The 19658-nt window shown below is 34.2% G+C and overlaps 1 protein-coding gene across 3 annotated transcripts in view; it reads left to right on the plus strand.

The window, feature by feature from the left end:
- Positions 1–14340, plus strand: part of LOC149804769 (centrosomal protein 128-like) — a 198288-nt gene extending 183948 nt beyond the window's left edge. For all 3 annotated transcript variants that reach the window (XM_089944256.1, XM_089944273.1, XM_089944264.1), the window contains 5 exons: positions 3208–3257; positions 4954–5070; positions 5401–5438; positions 6727–6790; positions 13828–14340. In XM_089944256.1, the coding sequence (XP_089800382.1) occupies positions 3208–3257; positions 4954–5070; positions 5401–5438; positions 6727–6790; positions 13828–14082 (524 nt within the window). In that variant the 3' untranslated portion in view covers positions 14083–14340. The remainder of the gene's footprint in view (positions 1–3207; positions 3258–4953; positions 5071–5400; positions 5439–6726; positions 6791–13827) is intronic.
- Positions 14341–19658: the final 5318 nt, after the last annotated feature.

The following is a 19658-nucleotide window of genomic DNA, read 5'->3' on the forward strand; positions in this document are numbered from 1 at the left end:
GAAACCTCCGTCTTCTTTTAACCCTTATTCCTGGTGGTATTTTCTGGATCCTATTATGGAATTGATGTAGTACCTGAGGCATACTAAAGAGAAAGGGGGATCTTGCTTCTTCAGATGAAAGAATGAATGGGAAAGTATTTCCACTAAGACCCTGCCATCCTAGATACATTGGGTTACCACTGAGCCTATATCATATTAATCCAAGGCCAGATAAATTTCTTATCATATTGACTTCAAAAGTTGGCATACACCACCAACACATTTAGGCATAACTGCTCCCAGACCAACATCCTTTAAGTCTTATGATGGAAATCTCACATGACAGTTCTCCGGTTTCTGTCTGAAAGACCTTTCATTCAAAAGAGCTCAATTCGACCTATAGCTTCATGAAGATGCTGGTTACTCTACTTTCATTGGGTTTGCAGGAGAAAAATTTGTTCGCAATACTACATTCATTTATTGACCTGTTTTAACCCTACACCATATTTCATACATTGGAAGCCTAAAGCCGTGTGTCTGGGAAAACTCCCTCCACCTCTAACCTATTCAAGGCACATGGGTGTGCAAATCATGCAAGCATTTTATGAAATTGTGCACGTGGAAAGCAATGATACCTGAGAACTTCTGCAAATTAGTTCAAAGTTGCACACATAATGTATTCAGTGCAGCACAGAATATTTATTTAACTGGTAAGATAAACATAGTAAATAAGAATGTAAAGAAGAAATATAAAAACTAAGGACACTTTTTGGATCAAAATACATTATGTCCATTCCAAAGAATTCAGATGTAGGTTGATACAAAAGGATACTTGGAAATCCTGCTGATTATTTATAACACAAAAATGTGTATACTAAAGGGGTTCTGCATTTGATGCCCTTTCATCTCATTTGTGCAAACATGAGTTTTGCTTCATTTCCAGAAAGTTAGATTATAGTAAAGCATGGCTGAGTGGAAAATTACTGATTCTTTTCAACTTCAAGTCGGTGGTGGCATAATTTTGCAAAGTAAATGGCAGAATGAAGAAAGTGAAGAATGAAGTGAAATTTCTTGCCAGATGGTGGACAATAATTCTAGAACAATGAGTGATGTTGGGTTAGATGAACCACCCAAGAGGAAACAAGAGTTTAAAGCAATGTTTCAGAAGCCATGGCTATTATAGTACAAATGGTTACAACAAACACTAAGGCAGGGAGGTATGTGTGTACCATCTGCCAAGTGTTGGGGAAAATAACCTTTTTACATCAGAAGTCTGCTGTTGAAATTATGACATTGACTTGTACATGACACACCAAAATCATCAGGTCACATGCTCTTTTGGAACAGAGATATCCATGAGACAGTACCTGTGAACTGTGGAAAATTCTACAGAACAACCATAAGAAAAGTTTCCAAAGCATATGCCCCTTCAGATGGCAGACTGTTAAAGAACACTACTCATACACATATAAGGAATAGATTAAGCTCAGAAAAAGTAAACAGAATAATGCTTATTCAACCAGAGGGGACATAAATGAAGATTTTGATTTCAGAAGAGCCCTAGTAGAGAGGAGCAGGAAGAAAGAGTCAGATATTTAAGTGTTAGGTAAATAATTATGATGATTAATCCCCTCTCCAAACCCATTTATCTCTACTCCTGCTTCTTTGGCCTACAAGAGGAGATATTCTTACTTTACATAAAATCCTGACACTGTCTTTGCCTAATTTCCAAACCTATTGTGACTGGATAATATATTTGAAAAAGAAACCTTGGAGTAGAGCATGTTTCCGGCACTCTGTCCTAAGCCCTTCCTGCAGTTACATCCCTGGTGTGGAAAACAATGCACTTTGATCCCAGTAGTAAGTGACATTAGAAGGAATAAGGCACCAGTTACTCAATCCAATGGGAGATCACTCTTCCATCTCAGCAAGCAGACGACCGTCACTAAAAAATGACAAAGGACCTGCTTGACATATAGCTTGGATGGCTGCATTTGTTTGCAAGGTAGTGGATGTTAGTGTACTATCATCAGATAAGTATTATCAAAGAAATATAGTTTCACCATATTTGCTCGTAAGAAATCTTTCTCACTAAAAAGTAGGTTTTATTAAGTGGTTGTATGATAATCCTAAAAGTAAATGAGGTCAAAACTGTCTCTGACACATAATTTGCTTGTTATCTGAGATCATCCATTTCTTTTTTTTTTTATACTGACCATGTGACTAGACGTCAAAGGTCAAGGTCACAGAAATGTATGCTCATTTCTAAATCAACAGTAAATATCTGAATTTCCCTACGATTAATTTGTGGGTATGTTGCAAATGACATTGGTTGCTAATACAGATGATAAATCTTTAAAATTACTGAGTGTGACCTAAGATTTCCAAATCAGAGCTACATCTTTCAGATTAATGAGTTGATGAAGCTGTCGTAGTATAATCATAGAACCTAAATATGTGTAAGTTCCCCAGATGATAACTGAAATGCTAATTATCCTTGATCCATATTTTAGCTGCAAGTCATAGTCAGGATGAAGGGAAACTGGTTAATGGAAGTTCTGAATTTTGAAAAGTGGTTCTAAATGCCAACTTTTTCTTAACTTTTTTAACAACATGTTTTGAGGCAGTAGGTTATTCACGCTCAAAACCTCATGCATTAAGGTATCACAGTACCAACTGTTTTTCCATAGACCTCAATGCTAATGTTTTGTGAAATAAATATACTTTCTTTCCTACCTCAGCATGCATGTCACACACTGTCATAGAGAACAATGTTAGATTGTCAATTTGACAAGGACAAAACCAGGTACTCCATTGCATTTAAGAGAGATAACTCTACTGGAACTAGACAGGAGTAAGAGTTATCTAGTCACAACAGACATATTTTCAGCCATGTGTACCACATTTTTAAAAAATCATAAAAATACAAAATATGATCTAGATATGAATTAACATATTCTCACATGTTGCCAAGAGGCTCAGCTTTTTTTTAAAGCCTAACAGAAAGTACATCTCTTACATAATGCACCAATCACAGATAGTGTTGTTGTTTATTTCTGAATACAATATTCTCTACACCTAAGCTCTGCCCACCTGGGCTTGTACAATTGGTGCCGTTATACCTAAAAGGTGATCATAATTGAATTTGCTCACAGTGGAGATAAGGCAATTAACATTATTAATAATAAGAATGTGTTTATTGTATCACTTTGTATTTTTCCATTTTAGAACTTTCCAACAGAGAAATAGAAAACATGAATGCTGTAGAAGTGTTACAGGTAAGAGAATTATGACTCATGTTTCTGTCTGTATATGCTGCTTTTTTCCTTATCTTCTTGCTAATTGTCCTTCATCTCCTGCTAATTGTCCTTCCCCTCCTGCTTACTGACATTCCCCTCCTAATAATTGACTTACCCTCCTGCATATTATCCTACCCTTCTTGCTAAGTGTGATACCCCTCCTGCTTATTGTCCTTCCCTTCTTGCTAATTGCACTTCCTTCCACTTATTGTCCCTCCCCTCTTGCTAATTGGCCTTCCCCTCATGCTAGATGTCCTTCCTTCCTGTTTATTGGGTCTCTTTATGAGCTTTATCCCTATCAAGGTGTGCAGGATTTACTTGTAATGTTGAAATATAATATATTTCAGCAGATGAATACAATAATCAATTTCTCATAATTTAATGGTTTTAAAACTTGTTTAAGATTTATGTGAATGTGTTGTTTTGATGAAGTCACAAGATATTTAGGGTATGAGGGTGGGCAAATTTTTAACATGTTTCTTGCATTGGTGAAAAGAGAGCATAGTATATGCTGAAGTGTGAACTTTTTCAAGACTATTTTATATTAGAAATAACCCAGACATTCCTATGATTTTTTCTATAGTTTTTGGTCAACAAAAAGTAAACGATGGCCATAATATGTAAATTATGATTTTTGGCTTCTTAAAAATCTAATTAATTTCTAAATTCAGAAACTCCAGATAAAAAGTGTTGTCAGGCAGTTGAAATGTAATTAGGTTTTTTTCTTCAAATTTTAGTCAATAGAGTAGAACTCATTATCCAGCAGAATCAGTTTCCATGCTAAACATGTTATTTTTCCATGTTGGGTTGCATCAATTGACATACAGCATGCATATTTTGATTACATTGTGTTAACATACATGCCTGATGTACAATATGCATTATTTAGCTTGGAATTGTGTTAACATACCTGCCTGATGTACAGTATGCATTATTTAGCTTGGATTGTATTAAAATTTCTGCTTGATGTACAGCATGCATTATTTAGCTTGGATTGTGTATAACAAATCTGCTTGATGTACAGTATGCATTATTTAGCTTGGATTATATTAAAATTTCTGCTTGATGTACAGCATGCATTATTTAGCCTTAATTGTGTATAACAAATCTGCTTGATGTACAGTATGCATTATTTAGCTTGAATTGTGTTAACATACCTGCCTGATGTACAATATGCATTATTTAGCTTGGATTGTGTATAACAAATCTGCTTGATGTACAGTATGCATTATTTAGCTTGGATTATATTAAAATTTCTGGGCCCTGAGTGACCGAGTGGTGTAAAGTGCTCTCCGTTACGGATCACTGCCATCTCACCTCTGTCTGTGTGGGTTCGAGTCTCAGATTTGGCTAATGTGGGTATGTGAAAAAGCTTGCCAGTAGCTTCTTGTGGGTCGGTGGTTCTTTCCAGGTTTTTTCTGGGTTCTTCCTCCACCATTAATACTGGCTGCCATGTATAGCCTATCGTGTGCTGAAAAATGGCGTTAAACCCTACAACAACAACATTAAAATTTCTGCTTGATGTTCAGTATGCATTATTTAGCTTGGATTGTATTAAAATTTTTGATGTACAATATGCATTATTTAGCTTGGATTGTTTAAAAGAAATCTGCCTGATGTACAATGTGCATCTTTTAGTTCGGATTATTTTAACATTTATGATATGTTCTTACAGGAACACCTTCTAGATTTGACAGATGAGCTGGAGCTAAGGAAGATAAAGGAGGAGGAGAAAGCCAAACTTCATGAATCTGAAAAGCAGCAAATTATTGATGAAATAGAGGATTTGAGGGTATAAACAAATCAGGCTTATTTTCTGTTAGCCATCCTTCTTACTGTAATCATTGTCATTCCTTAACCTCATTTCAAAGTAACCAATTTAGCTTTTAGAAGTTGCATTATCATTGTTGTACAAAAGTTCCCATATTTAATCAGATGAACCTAGCCAACATTGAAAATGTTTTCTTTAAGAAAGTTAACTTTTGTTTCAGCAGTGCCATGTTTTAATTGTCTCAGGTATTCACATCGTATGTCATTCATCCCAAGAACTTGCAATGCATGACGTTAAATCCATTATTTGTCTTCTACTGCTTATGTATATCATTTTCCAAAACTTTTGCAGGATAAAGAAAAATTGAGAATAGAAGAAAGATATCACAAGTAAGTTTGTGTGCTTCCTGGCATCTATATTGCTTAAGAAAATGTATACTGATGTTTAAATCCCAATTCCAAGAGCAATCATGACCAATATTTGTTTGTTCACAACAATATGGTATCAGTGTGCAATACATTTTTTTGAATGTCTCTTTTTGAGAATTTGACATAAAAAGCAAGCTATTATTTCTTCACAGGCAAAATGAAAAATTAGAATTCAAGTAAATATATTATTCTTTATTAACAAACCTTTAATGATCATTGTACACAGTGAATTTATTTTGACATTAGCGAGCAGTAGATTTTGTCAGAGAATATAGATACTATTAGTGCATATTTTGTACCTTATGATTTTTGGGTTTAGAGGAATTTCATCCCTTAAAACCCATGGAATAGTGTCTACTGTCTGCTACCAAGAATTGTTTGTGTTTATAATAGTGTAGCACTTATTTTAGCTCTTCTGTCCATTTGACCAAAAAAAAGAAATATAAAGGGACATAACTCCAATTATAACCCAGAGAGGAAATTGTTAGTGTTAACCTCCCTTGATATAGTTTGACAGTTTATGTGCAGCACTAATAGCAATACAGAATCATTTCAGTAAAAAATGGACATTAAAGGTTGTTGCTTAAATTTTTGTAAAGATGTTATATGAAAATCAATGTCCTGGTAAGTGATAGAGAGAAGAAAGGACTAGAAATGTTTATAGCTAAGATGATTGTATTTAGAGTGATATTTGTATTTTTTTTACGATCATAATAAAGCAACATAGTCATCAATAGCTTGCAAGTTATGTTCTGATCACTTTGATCTTGTTTAAAGTAGTATTACCTAAGCCCTCCAAGCAATCTGTATTCTGAATACATTTAGTCTGACTTTTGTTTTGGGGGCCCCGAGTGGCCGAGTGGTCTAAAGCGCTCTCCATTATGGATCACTGCCATCTCACCTCTATCTGTGTGGGTTCGAGTCTAGGATTTGGCCAATGTGGGTATGTGAGAAAGCTTGCCAGTAGCTTCTCGTGTGTCAGTGGTTCTTCTCAGGGTTTTCATGGGTTCTTCCTCCACCATTAATACTGGCCGCCATACATAGCCTATTGTGTACTGAAAAATGGCGTTAAACCCCACAACAACAACAACTTCTGTTTTGCAGTGACCAATTATTAATTTACATTTAAGAACATTTTTAAGAATATGGTTAGTATACTTGTAAACATGTAAATGAAAACCTAATGAGAACTTGTTTAAGTGCTGGTATAGTTGTGATACTGTGACATTTTTTCTTCTTCTGTTTTCAGACTTCAGAAAACAATGAAAGCTTTACAGGATGAGATCAGGATGGCCAGTGTCAATAATCATAAGGTAGGTATTAATATATACTCTGATATACATATGTTTAGCATTTCTTAAGTACCATATGCAATAAAGAAAACCTCTCTTTTTTGATACATTGTAGCATGCACTACTTGCTGTGATATTTAGTTGAACATTGTAGCATGCACTACCAAGTCGTTGTATTGATTTTTGTTGATACATTGTAGCATGCACTACCAAGTTGTTGTATTGATTTTTGTTGATACATTGTAGCATGCACTACCAAGTTGTTGTATTGATTTTTGTTGATAAATTGTAGCATGCACTACCAAGTTGTTTTATTGAGTTTTGTTGATAAATTGTAGCATGCACTACCAAGTCGTTGTATTGATTTTTGTTGATACATTGTAGCATGCACTACAGAGTTGCTATTTTGGTTTTGTTAATATGTTATAGCAGGCACTACTAAATTGTTTTTTTTTCTCTCGTTGGAATGTCATTATGCATGCTGTACGAATGAAGAGATATGCACTGCAGGAAGGTAGCTCATTCCTAGGGCTTTCCACTCTTGTCCTAAGTAAATGGGGAAGGACCTGCTGTTATTTATATCAATATTGTATGCTTAATTTTTGTCCATGACTGTGGGTAGCACCTTCCTGATTTTGTCATGAACTAAACAAGATGTTCACTTGAATTTAAATTCATGATTTGGGTGTTTCACTAGGATATTCTGTGTGTCTTAGGTCATGTGAAAATAGTATATATATGACTTTTTAAATAATGAGCCATTTTTTGTCCATGACTGTGGGTAGCACCTTCCTGATTTTGTCATGAACTAAACAAGATGTTCACTTGAATTTTAATTCATGATTTGTGTGTTTCCCTAAGATATTCTATGTGTCTTAGGTCATGTGAAGAAAGTATATTTAGAACTTTTTAAATAATGAGTCGTTTCTGTTTCATCTCAGTCTTTGGTAATCTATGATAAGAGTTTGTAGTTGTGTTCAAATTTAATTCTAGAGGAATTATTTAAATCATTCATTGGAATTACTAAAGAGCATGTTGACTGGATTAACATTATTTTGGGATTTTTGTGAATTCCTTCAAAGACAATTTGGAATACATCATTGTGGTACATAAGCAAATTCAAGACTATTTGAATTTATTTGAAATATTTTTTACTTTGGACATGTGATCAGACATTTAGAATTATTTTGGATTTAATTCACAATACTGTAGGTGTGTTTTGAATTTTCATTTTGTGTGTGATGAGGAAGTAACTATTTTGTTGAATTCTACTCTGACTTGTTGGGTGAAATTACAAGGTGCAGTATTGGATGAACTAGCAAAAAGATAATTTATATGTGGGATTGAAAAGATGGCCACTATACAAAACATACATAGATTTTAGGCAAGATCAATCAAATGTTGGACTATTAATTATCTTTCCTAATTTTCACATAAATGCAGCTCAACAATATCCATATTTTAAAAACAAATACTGCTGAGAACATGGAGTATAAGACAAGACTGTAACTGTAACAAATTCAGTAATGTTGTATGTGAAATATTTTCTTTCAATCAGCTTTTTATGTAGGTCTCATTCTGGTTTTTTTTAAAAGGCAATCAAGCAACTTCCCCCACACAATCTGGAAATAAGGGCAATCAAGTAGCTTCCCTCATACTATCTGGAAAAAGGCAATCAAGAAACTTTCCCCACACATCTGGAAATAAGGGCAATCATGCATATTTTCCCATATCATCTGGAAAAAGGCAATCAAGCAACTTCCCCCACATTATCTGAAAATAAGGGCAGTCAAGCAACATCCCCCATACCATCTGAAAGAAAAGGCAATCGAGAAGCTTCCCTCATACTATCTGGAAAAGACAATCAAGCAACTTTCCCCAAACATCTGGAAATAAGGACAATTAAGCATTTTCCCCCATATCATCCAGAAAAAAATGCAAGCAAGAAACTTTCCCCATATCATTGTTTTTACTGCTGTAAGTGCATGTAATGATGTAATTCTTGGTTGTCAGTAGCAAACAGTGATCAAATAATGTCTTTGTGCATAAACAGAATTTCACAAGTTCTTTTTTTTCTTCTGCAAATGAATGATATTGAAATAAAAAAAATTACTATTCAAAATATCCACCTCACATGTTGACAATACCTGTTGCACATCAGCTGCCCATGACCCAAAAGCAGCATGTTCGTACATCCATATTTTGTTCATTATGTTGAATAACTAATGCATCATACAATAAATTCAGCTGTATTGCAGCAGAATAGCTAAATATATCAAACTGATCTTTTTGATCCATGTCAAATTGCCATCACGTCGATAAAGCTCTGAGTGTTTTGTTGGTCCAGTTGGTGTGATTTAGTCAAGGGTATCTCACTGCAATCCAATCAAATTGCTTCTTTTATTTCATGCATGAGCTGCAGCAACTGTTGGGAATTTCCCATTTCAGGTAATTAAGTTCGGAAATGTAATTGGCAAGTAAGAGCATTTGTACTGACCTCTTTTCAGTAGTAAGACCATGTTTAGAGGGTCCCCTGGGTGGTCTTTATATACAGATTTCACTGTATAATAAACATGTGGCATTACAGGATATATATAAAACAAGTTTTTTTCACTTATGTGAGTGTGCATGTGTGTGTGCACATGTGTGTGTGTATTTTCTGTAACTCCTGGTACATGATTTTTATTTCATTTTCGTAATTTTTATTCATGGGTGTAAACTGTATAGAATATCTTTTGTTGTAAATTGTATGTGACCTGGCTCTGTTAAGAAAGCAAATTGTGTAGGATTTATAAAAAGATATTTATGTATGTGTTGAGGGGCCCTGATTGGCCGAGTGGTCTAAAGTGCTCTCTGTTATAGATCACTGCCATTTCACCTCTGTCTGCGTGGGTTCAAGTCTCGGATTCAGCCTATGTGGGTATGTGAGAAAGCTTGCCAGTAGTTTCTCGTGGGTTGGTGGTTCTTTCTGGGGTTTTCCTGAGTTCTTCCTCCACCATTAATACTTTGCCTCCATGTATATCTTATCGTGTGCTAAAAAATGGCATTAAACCCCCCCAACAATAACAATAACGTGTTGGCAGATAGTAATAATTATCTTAATAATAAGATTTAAAATAGCGCCTATGGCATAGTTTTTTGAGTGAGAGATGGGATATGAACAATTTTAGAACAATTCTGTGGTTTTCCATTGGTTGCACGAGGTCACATGAATATGCTTAGTTCATAAAAATCAATAGTGTATGCTGTCACAGGGGGTCTATTGCAAAGTACAGTCGCAATATTCACTGTATATAAGGAGAAGATTAAGAATTCAATTTCATTCCAATTTCCTGGAGTCATTTACACTTTTTATGTTCCTGATATAAGTTTGCAGACATTTTATGTTGTACTTAGATAATTTTTGATAGGAAAAACATTTATTTGGACTGTTCGATGATGATAGACAGTGCTCATTATTTGGACTCTAATATTATTCCAGAACTGTTTTAAAATATTCGAAAGAATTCTGGACAACACCATCTTGATGACATCACGATTCTTGGAAATTGAAAATTATAAGGGACTTTTTTTATTCATTTAAGACTTTAATATACCTTTATAAGGACTAATTTGGATTCACTACATTATACTGTAAGTTCCTTTCACATTTTTCACTTATCACTTTAATAATTGAATTGTTTGGAAAGTTTTACAAAACTTGTTGGTTTTGGTTCTTTTCTGTTACTTAAGTTTATGACCATAGAACTATAACAATATATATATATATATATATATATATATATATATATATATATATATATATATATATATATATATATATATATATACAGTGCATAATCGCAATCTATGCAGTATGGTATTTAACCAACTCTTCTCTACATGTACGGCTGTTTGGAAAACCTCAGTTGTGATTGTCGATAGAACTTGTCATATCAGGTAGGCTGGGAGATTGTTCTTCAAGTTTTAATACACTGAATGCTGTTGTTTTCTTCCTGTCAATGCAGACTGATTTTACAAAACAAGAATATCTCGAATTTATATATTCCTCGTGAAATTTTTAACACAGTACATCATATATGTTAGAATATTGTGACGTTGTGTTATGTTGTGCTTGTTATTTAGGTCTCTAATATCAAAGCTGCATTCGCAGTGCAGGTTTTAAGCTTCATTTATTTGAAAATTCATGACTTTTTCCTCCAATACTGTTGTGTTCATCAATTATCAGAATCAGATCTTAGTGATACAAGGTCTCAGCATATAATAGGACAGAATATACAGAGTTTATTATTTTAGGCTTCTAGCCCATGATACATTGTTTACATTCACTGAGAATGAAATAATTATTTGTATTACAAGTACCTTAAGGTATCTTTTGCAAAATCTTTACTGAAGTGCTGCTATTTCTGGTGAATATTATACCTCCATATTTCATCATAATGTCAACCATTTTAAATATATCCTTTATATCTAATCTTACAAATATATATTAAAACACCAAAATTCTAGATATTGATTTCAAAGCTTAAGATGTCAACATATATTTAGCTTTAATGCTGATCAACATTACAATGAAAAGCAGCACCATACATATTTTAAATTAAACCATGTCAGTAGCTTAGCTGATAAAACACAAGGCTCATAATTTCTCAGAAAGTCATAATTTCAAAATGGACAATTATTTTTGTTTTTGCTACATTCACTTCCATTCCAGTTTCATACAAAATCCATCTAGAGCATTAACTTGTTGTTGTAGTAACCGTACATTTTCATCCCAATTAGCCACATTATCTGCATACAATAAAACAATGATCTTGGATATTCTCTATGATGAAAATACCCCAGTTACACTTAATTCATAACCTTAGAACTAAGTCATCAATAAAAAAGAAAGAGAATTGTGCTTACAACACATCCTTGTTTTGTTCCCACATTGTAATTAAAATATCTGGTTTTTCCATTTGGTGTTAATACACAGCTTTGCACATTGTAATTAAAATATCTGTTTATTCCATTTGGTGCTAATGCACAGCTTTGTAAACATTAATACATATTATTTTCAACTTTTGAAATATTTCCATCAGTAATTTTATGTACAGGAGAAGACCATTGCTCATAATACTGTACACAATTGAAAGCTTTAGAATAATCAATGAGGAAACAATAAAACCTACAATCAGATTTAAATATTTACTTCTAAACCATTTCATGCAAACTGAATATGTTATCACAAGTACAGTGTTATCTGACATTACTACTTTAAGTTTCTCTTCCCCACAAGTCTCCCTGAACCAGAGAGACATTGGGGTACATAGTCTTGTCTCCTAGGAGAAAGTGCAGGTGGAAGATGTCATTTCTATCCTTATTGAAGCTAACAAGTTTGGCCCAGAGCAGGCTGTTGTGGTACCCCCTTCCTTCACATCCTCTGCCCCTTGTCACCCTTCTGTTTAAGAGGCATTCTGTAAAATGGTAAGTGAGGTTTACTGTTTCTTGCCCAGCAATCTGTGTCCCAAACCTTCAGCTTCTGGTGATTCTAAAATTATTTCAAGTTTGGAGAAACTTGCTTGGGCAGTCTCTCTTGTTCCTTCCTGACTTGGTTATGATAAAGCTCTCTTGCAAAGGTTTCGCAAGGTGCAAGCCTTTGCTAGACAACGTAGAGAATGGTCTGTCTCCCCTCTAAGTTGCTACCTTTTAGCTCATCCTGGCTATAAGGTTTATACCCCTTCCTGGCCTACAAAATTTCCCCATTGGTGCCAGACTAAAACTCTTTCCCAGGCTTGGTCCAGCATAACAGTCAATGATCCTTTCTATCATAAGAGATAGCTTAGGTTCCAATATGACTCTCATCTTGAAAGGTCACCCATTTGCTTCTACCATTTAAATCTGGTGCACTTAAACAAAGAGTTTCATTCCCTTTTTTGGAAGGGTACAGAAGAGAAAGCGTTAAAAGACCAAGTTCCAGCTTTCTACTCAGTGTTGTGTCTAAATGTGTCTTGACAAATACATCAAAAAATGGTGTTCAGGTAGCCACATTTCTATTAAAATTATATGTATCTGTATGATCAAATCCATTGTAGAATTTGTCTTCTGCAGAAAGCCCTGAAGTGTTCCAAATGCATATACAACCTGCTTTATTAGCTGATCTGGTATTTGATAGGCTGGGGTTTTCTTTGTATTTTAGGTATTTTAGGATTTGTCTACTGCAGAAAGCCCTGAAGTGTTCCAAATGCATATACAACCTGCTTTATGAGCTGATCTGGTATTTGATAGGCTGGGGTTTTCTTTGTATTTTAGGTATTTTAGGATTTGTCTACTGCAGAAAGCCCTGAAGTGTTCAAATGCATATACAACCTGCTTTATGAGCAGATCTGGTATTTGATAGGCTGAGGTTTTCTTTGTATTCTAGGTATTTTAGGATTTGTCTACTGCAGAAGGCCCTGAAGTGTTCCAAATGCATATACAACCTGCTTTATGAGCAGATCTGGTATTTGATAGGCTGAGGTTTTCTTTGTATTCTAGGTATTTTAGGATTTGTCTACTGCAGAAAGCCCTGAAGTGTTCCAAATGCATATACAACCTCCTTTATGAGTAGATCTGGTATTTGATAGGCTGTTTTCTTTGTATTCTAGGTATTTTAGGATTTGATGAAAAGCACATCAGTGACCTTTTTAGCAATCACTGACACGTGATGATTTAGCACATATATTAACTAAGCTTGGAATAATGATAATAATATTTTTTTAAATTAATTTTAATTTATAATTAACTATGCTTTCTATCAAGTTTTCTGCTTGAAATTCCACCTTGCTATTGTGGGGAAACTTTAGATACCATTGGTTACGAGTTTTACACCTTGTACTGTACTGTGTTTATCCATGGTCAAAATGGAGGATGTTCTTGCTGTTTCTAAAGGATCTACCAGTAGTCATTATTTGTCATTTTGCCAGTTTTTGAAAAATATTTACACTTTGTCAGTGATTAATTATAAAAGATAATTTTCTGTTTGCCTAATTTTGTCTCAGCTTGGTTTATAATAATTTATCTGAATTATCTTACAGGTACATGAACTTGAGAAAAACTTACACAATATGAAAGTATCAACTCCAAAAAAGAAAAAAGTGCGTATTGTAGAAAGACCTACTTCAAGAAGTTCTGAGAGGTCCCGGAGCCAAAGTCGCAGTCGAAGTGCTAGTCCAAGAAGGCGACCTGTAACCCCACCCACCAGACTTCCCTGTGGTCATGATGATACACTGCCTATGGCCATGACAGATGAAGATTTTGAGCGACGGTTTGTGAAAGTTAATGGACATTAACCTTGCATCAGGGTTTAGGTTTTTTTTCTCTCCTTATAAAGACAGGGTTAGACAAGTTCGCAGTGACGATCTTCAGAACATGTAACTCTAGCTTCCAGAATTCTGTTGTGAAAATGGACTGATAGGAAAGGTAATTAATTCTTATCAGGATAGTCTGTGTTACTTTTCAATTAATATGCTAATTGTTCTGGTTCTCCTGGCCATTAGCATGTAGATAGTGCTGACATGTATACAAAGTATTAAGTGACTGCATGATGCCAGGAACAATCCACACAAGGTACACTTCTGTAACCTCAACAAAAGGATAGAGGAAATTTTTTTGTGCTGTAAACATTCCTTCAGGTTTATTTGATCAAAATAAATATCTACCTTGCCATTAGATAGTGTAATGTAGTGCATACATCTTTAATAAAAGGCATTTAGAGTTGTATGAAATTTTTCGTCATTATTGTTATTTCCTGTAGATTTTTCAGCTGTATGTTCATACTTCAAAGTAGAGGTTTTTTAGAAGTTTTCTTCTGTCTCTGCTTATTTAAAGTATATCCATATATACCATATATACTTGCTTATAAGTTGAGTGAAACTGCAAAGAACAAAGATCCTAATTTGCAATTGCATAATGTGATTGCATATCAGGGTCAGTGTTGTTTGTTCTACTGATTACTTCTAACAAATTGCATAGAAATAAATCTGCTGGTTCATTATGTGATGGCAGATCTGGGTCTTTGCGGTTTGCAGTTGAGCTTGACTTATAAGTGATTAAATATGGAATTTGTTTGTGTACAATAGAGAATTGTATGAAAATCAATCTTTTTAAAAGAGTTCTTTGTTATTCAGGGTTAAATCTTTAAGAAAGTGACTTGGAAACAAGTGAACTTTCAAAGTTTCATTTACAAGTGAAAGATTTTAAGATTGTATACTATTTTAAAAAACAAAATTGACTGTTGTTAAATATTGTCATTTTACCCATTTTTAAAGTCAGTTTCCAAAAGTGAAGAAATGAGAATGCATGGATAAGTAAGTCCTGATTGTTTCAAAGCCTATAAGTGGATGGCAAAAATAGTATATACATTTATTTTGTTTATCCAAAGTGGGTGTCAGATGAAATTTATAAACAGATTTAAACATCAGTTTATGTTTCTTTTGGTACATAATGCTTTGCACGTCTATAAGTACAAAAGTGGGGGAAAAATAACAGGAATTCCTTGAATTTTATTGACAATTATGTAAAACTATTTTCTTTACCATTATATACCATATTTTCAAAACTATGAAATCTGAAAACAAACAAATTGTTTTAGTCTGCTGACCATTAAACTTGGTTATGTTATCCATCTATCTGTTTGTTACCAATTTCATATTTGCAATGATAATTTGAGTTTCCACCATCTACAATAACTAAACTTTGTGGATGGTTTGAACTTGGGCTGAGGAAGAAATCTATTTATTTTGGGATCAGAAGGTTAAATGTCAAGGTCACTGTGAATGAAGGAAGTAAAATGGTGTCCACACATTAACTCTCTACATTGTGCAGTTACCAAACTATGTAGATATGTTGCACTTGAGGTAAGGAAGAACTCAGTTTTGGGTCCAAAGACAGATCCTTTCCACAAAGTAACTCGATTTCACCACCATTTACAGTTGTGGATGGCTTGCACTTGGGGTAAGTACCCGTTTAGGGATCAAGAAGTGTTACTAAGAAAAGAAAAATCACTTGTTTAGACATAGTTAAATTATTCAAACCTTCTCCAAGTTTGTGGATGACTTCATGTTGAGTAAAAAAAGGGGTTTATTGATTTTTGGTTCAAAAGGTCAAAGATCAAGGTCACTGACAGAATGAGCAAAATTAGTTTTTTGCATAATAACTTTTGTTTGCAGACTGCATACCTTGATCAAAGATCAAGGTCATTTAGACCCATCAGTCAGTAATCTCGAAAATGAAGCATATCCTTATAGTGACTACAAGGAGGACTATTAAGAATGGGGCAGATGTATAATGTGCCATTCACTGTACTCTTATTTATAATATTTTATCAAAATACAAACTAATCACAATCAAAAACATGTTTCCAAGAATTGGCAGCAGCTCAAAAATGTGTCAACATATTGTTTTTCTTATTTGACTTTATATTGACTTTAAGTGAAGAAACAAAATGATGATATAAATTAAGTGTAGGCAGCAGTGTAAAGATGAGGCATAAACGTTTAGTACCTGTCATTGCCTATTGTAATATTTCATTCACATTTGTATTCATAAATTGTATGTACTTTTTGTCTTGAAAAAACTGTGATAATAGTGAATCCAATATTTTACAGTATTATTTATTATCTGCTTGTGTACATTTATTTTAAATACTTGATAACAGTATATTTGTATTTGTGTGTGTTGTATGTATATATATATATATATATATTCTATCGACATATCATAAATCAAGAAAAGAAATTTCTATTTATATCTGTGTGTTTCATAAATTTGTAGATATTGCTTCTTTTACAAGGTAAATAGTATGCATATTTATTTATTGATAAGAGTATTACATTCCTGTTTTTGTAACACTGTATACTCCTTTATAGATATTGTATCATGTACAAATTACATTGTTGCTGTTTACAAGTATGCACCATGTAATCCACCACCAACCCTCTAAGAAATGACAAACAAATATTGGATGTTTTCCTCTTTAAGGTTTTAAAAATCATTTATGGCCATTAGGAGGTGGTAATGACAGCTGAATCTGTTGCAGTCCTGGTCTTAAATTAATTTTCATCTTTCAGTGAGTGGAATGGGCTGTCTTAAATCCTTTTAATTATGGTCTAAAGATGGCTTTTTCCAAAGGTTGCATTTCACAATCTTACATTATCAACTGAGAAAATTCTACTTAAAGACTTATTTAAGAGAGTTTTATTGAACTTTGCTAAGGTTTCCTTTGTCTTTAAGTTTTCTAGTTGTAGTGAAACCACTTTTCTACTTATTTTGAGTGATGTTAGGTCCAACAGGGCCAGAAAGGTTTCAGTAATCTGTACACATAGTAGACTGTCACTTGCACTTATATCCATTAGAGCTGTACAGAAATTACTATGAACACATATATAATGCTACATGAGATCAGTATATCCAATAGAGCTCTACAGAAATTACAGCATGATATCAGACTATGAACACATATAATGCTACATGAGATCAGTATATCCAATAGAGCTCTACAGAAATTACTATGAACACATATATAATGCTACATGAGATAAGTATATCCAATAGAGCTCTACAGAAATTACAGCATGATATCAGACTATGAACACATATAATGCTACATGAGATCAGTATATCCAATAGAGCTCTACAGAAATTACAGCATGATATCAGACTATGAACACATATAATGCTACATGAGATCAGTATATCCAATAGAGCTCTATAGAAATTATATCATGATATCAGACTATGAACATGTAATGCTACATGAGATCAGTATATCCAGTAGAGCTCTACAGAAACTACAGCATGATATCAGACTATGAACACATATATAATGCTACATGAGATCAGTATATCCAATAGAGCTCTACAGAAATTACAGCATGATATCAGCATTACTGCATATCAGACTGTGAACACATATAATGCTACATGAGATCAGTATATCCAATAGAGCTCTACAGAAATTACAGCATGATATCAGACTATGAACACATATATAATGCTACATGAGATCAGTATATCCAATAGAGCTCTACAGAAATTACAGCATGATATCAGACTATGAACACATATATATAATGCTACATGAGATCAGGGGGCCCCGAGTGGCCGAGTGGTCTAAAGCGCTCACCGTTACGGATCACTGCCATCTCACCTCTGTCTGCGTGAGTTCGAGTCTCAGGCTCGGCTAACGTGGGTACGTGAGAAAGCCTGCCAGTAGCTTCTCGTGGGTCGGTGGTTCTTCCCGTGGTTTTCCAGGGTTCTTCCTCCACCAATTATACTGGCCGCCATGTATGGCCTATCTTGTGCTGAAAAATGGCGTTAAACCCTACAACAACAACAACAACAACAACAACATGAGATCAGTATATCCAATAGAACTCTACAGAAATTACAGCATGATATCAGACTATGAACACATGTAATGCTAGATGAGATCAGTATATCCAGTGGAGCTCCACAGAAATTACAGCAAAGAATACATCAACGAACACTTGAGAATACATCAGCACATCATTGCAGGTGAGACCCTGAGTTCCTTGGAACACTTGATTCCTTTCCACATCATAAAGGGTTTGTTCATTAACAGTACTTTGTATATTCTTCAGGCATTGTGAAGATGGACTGGATTGCATCTTTTACTTATGGTAGTTATTACAAATATAAAAGTCTGTAGAATAAAATGTCTTTCACTGGAACTTAATACCACAGTAATGTTCATGACTATCATTTAATGTAGCCCAACAACATCAAGTCACAATTTTCATTTGCAGTCAGCTAAGTGTCAGAGTTTGTGATATTAAAAGTAGGTTACTGCACTCTGATTGTCTTGTCAGGTGAAGTAGGTCACAAGCCAGTAATGTCAGAAACCTGATGAAACATGTATGAATACAAGAAATCTCAACTCACTCAATTATCATGTACCTCATCCTAACACTATTGTTAACAAGAATATATACCTTTTATTGACACTATTATTAACAGGAGTATCTACCTCTTACCGACACTAATGGCAACATATGTGCCTGTTCCTGACACTATTATTAATATTAATGTTTACCTCTTACTGAGATTCTACAGGAATATGTACCTCTTACTGACACTAATGGCAACATATGTACCTGTTCCTGACACTATTGTTAATAGGAATGTTTACATCTTTACTGAGTTTCAACATTATTGTTAACAGGAATGTATACCTCTTACTGACACTATTGTCAATAGGAGTATGTACCTCATACTGACACTAATGTCAACAGGAATATGTACCTCTTACTGACACTATTGTCAACAGGAGATATGTACCTCTTCCTGATGCTGTTGTCCATTGGATGGGATGATATGAACTTAGATGTAGGAATCTTGCTAGAAAGATAAGATGGGCTGAAGAGATGGTGTCTGATAACACCTGGAATGATTTGACTATCAGCACATACAGCCCCAGTTACCATTTGAATAACGATCATTATGGACAATAGTGTTAAAACTTTCTAAATAGTGTTCTACAACTTTTATTCAAAATGACAACACACTAGTGTTATCAATGACTCTATTCACCTTTACATATAACAGTTCAATAGACTGGATGGTACAGAGTCCCAGGACCCATTTACCACGTTTGTATTATGTCAATTCTGAGTGCTGTTTCAACCATTTAAAGACTAATGGATTTATTTAATTGTTTAAGCCAATTTACAAGCTTATGTGAATGGGTAGTAAGTAAATGTATTGGTAGAAAAAATTACACAATATTCTAACATGTATTATACATTCCATAAGAAAAGTTATATTATGAGAACAGTGGGTTTTTTTTATATTCCTTTCATGGCATCTGACCATTAATGTTTAGGCAGTATGTATCTGCATCCATTGT

The sequence above is a fragment of the Sinohyriopsis cumingii genome, chromosome 2 (assembly GCF_028554795.1).
Source record: "Sinohyriopsis cumingii isolate HCF-2022 chromosome 2, ASM2855479v2, whole genome shotgun sequence".
Taxonomy (NCBI): Eukaryota; Metazoa; Mollusca; class Bivalvia; order Unionida; family Unionidae; genus Sinohyriopsis; species Sinohyriopsis cumingii.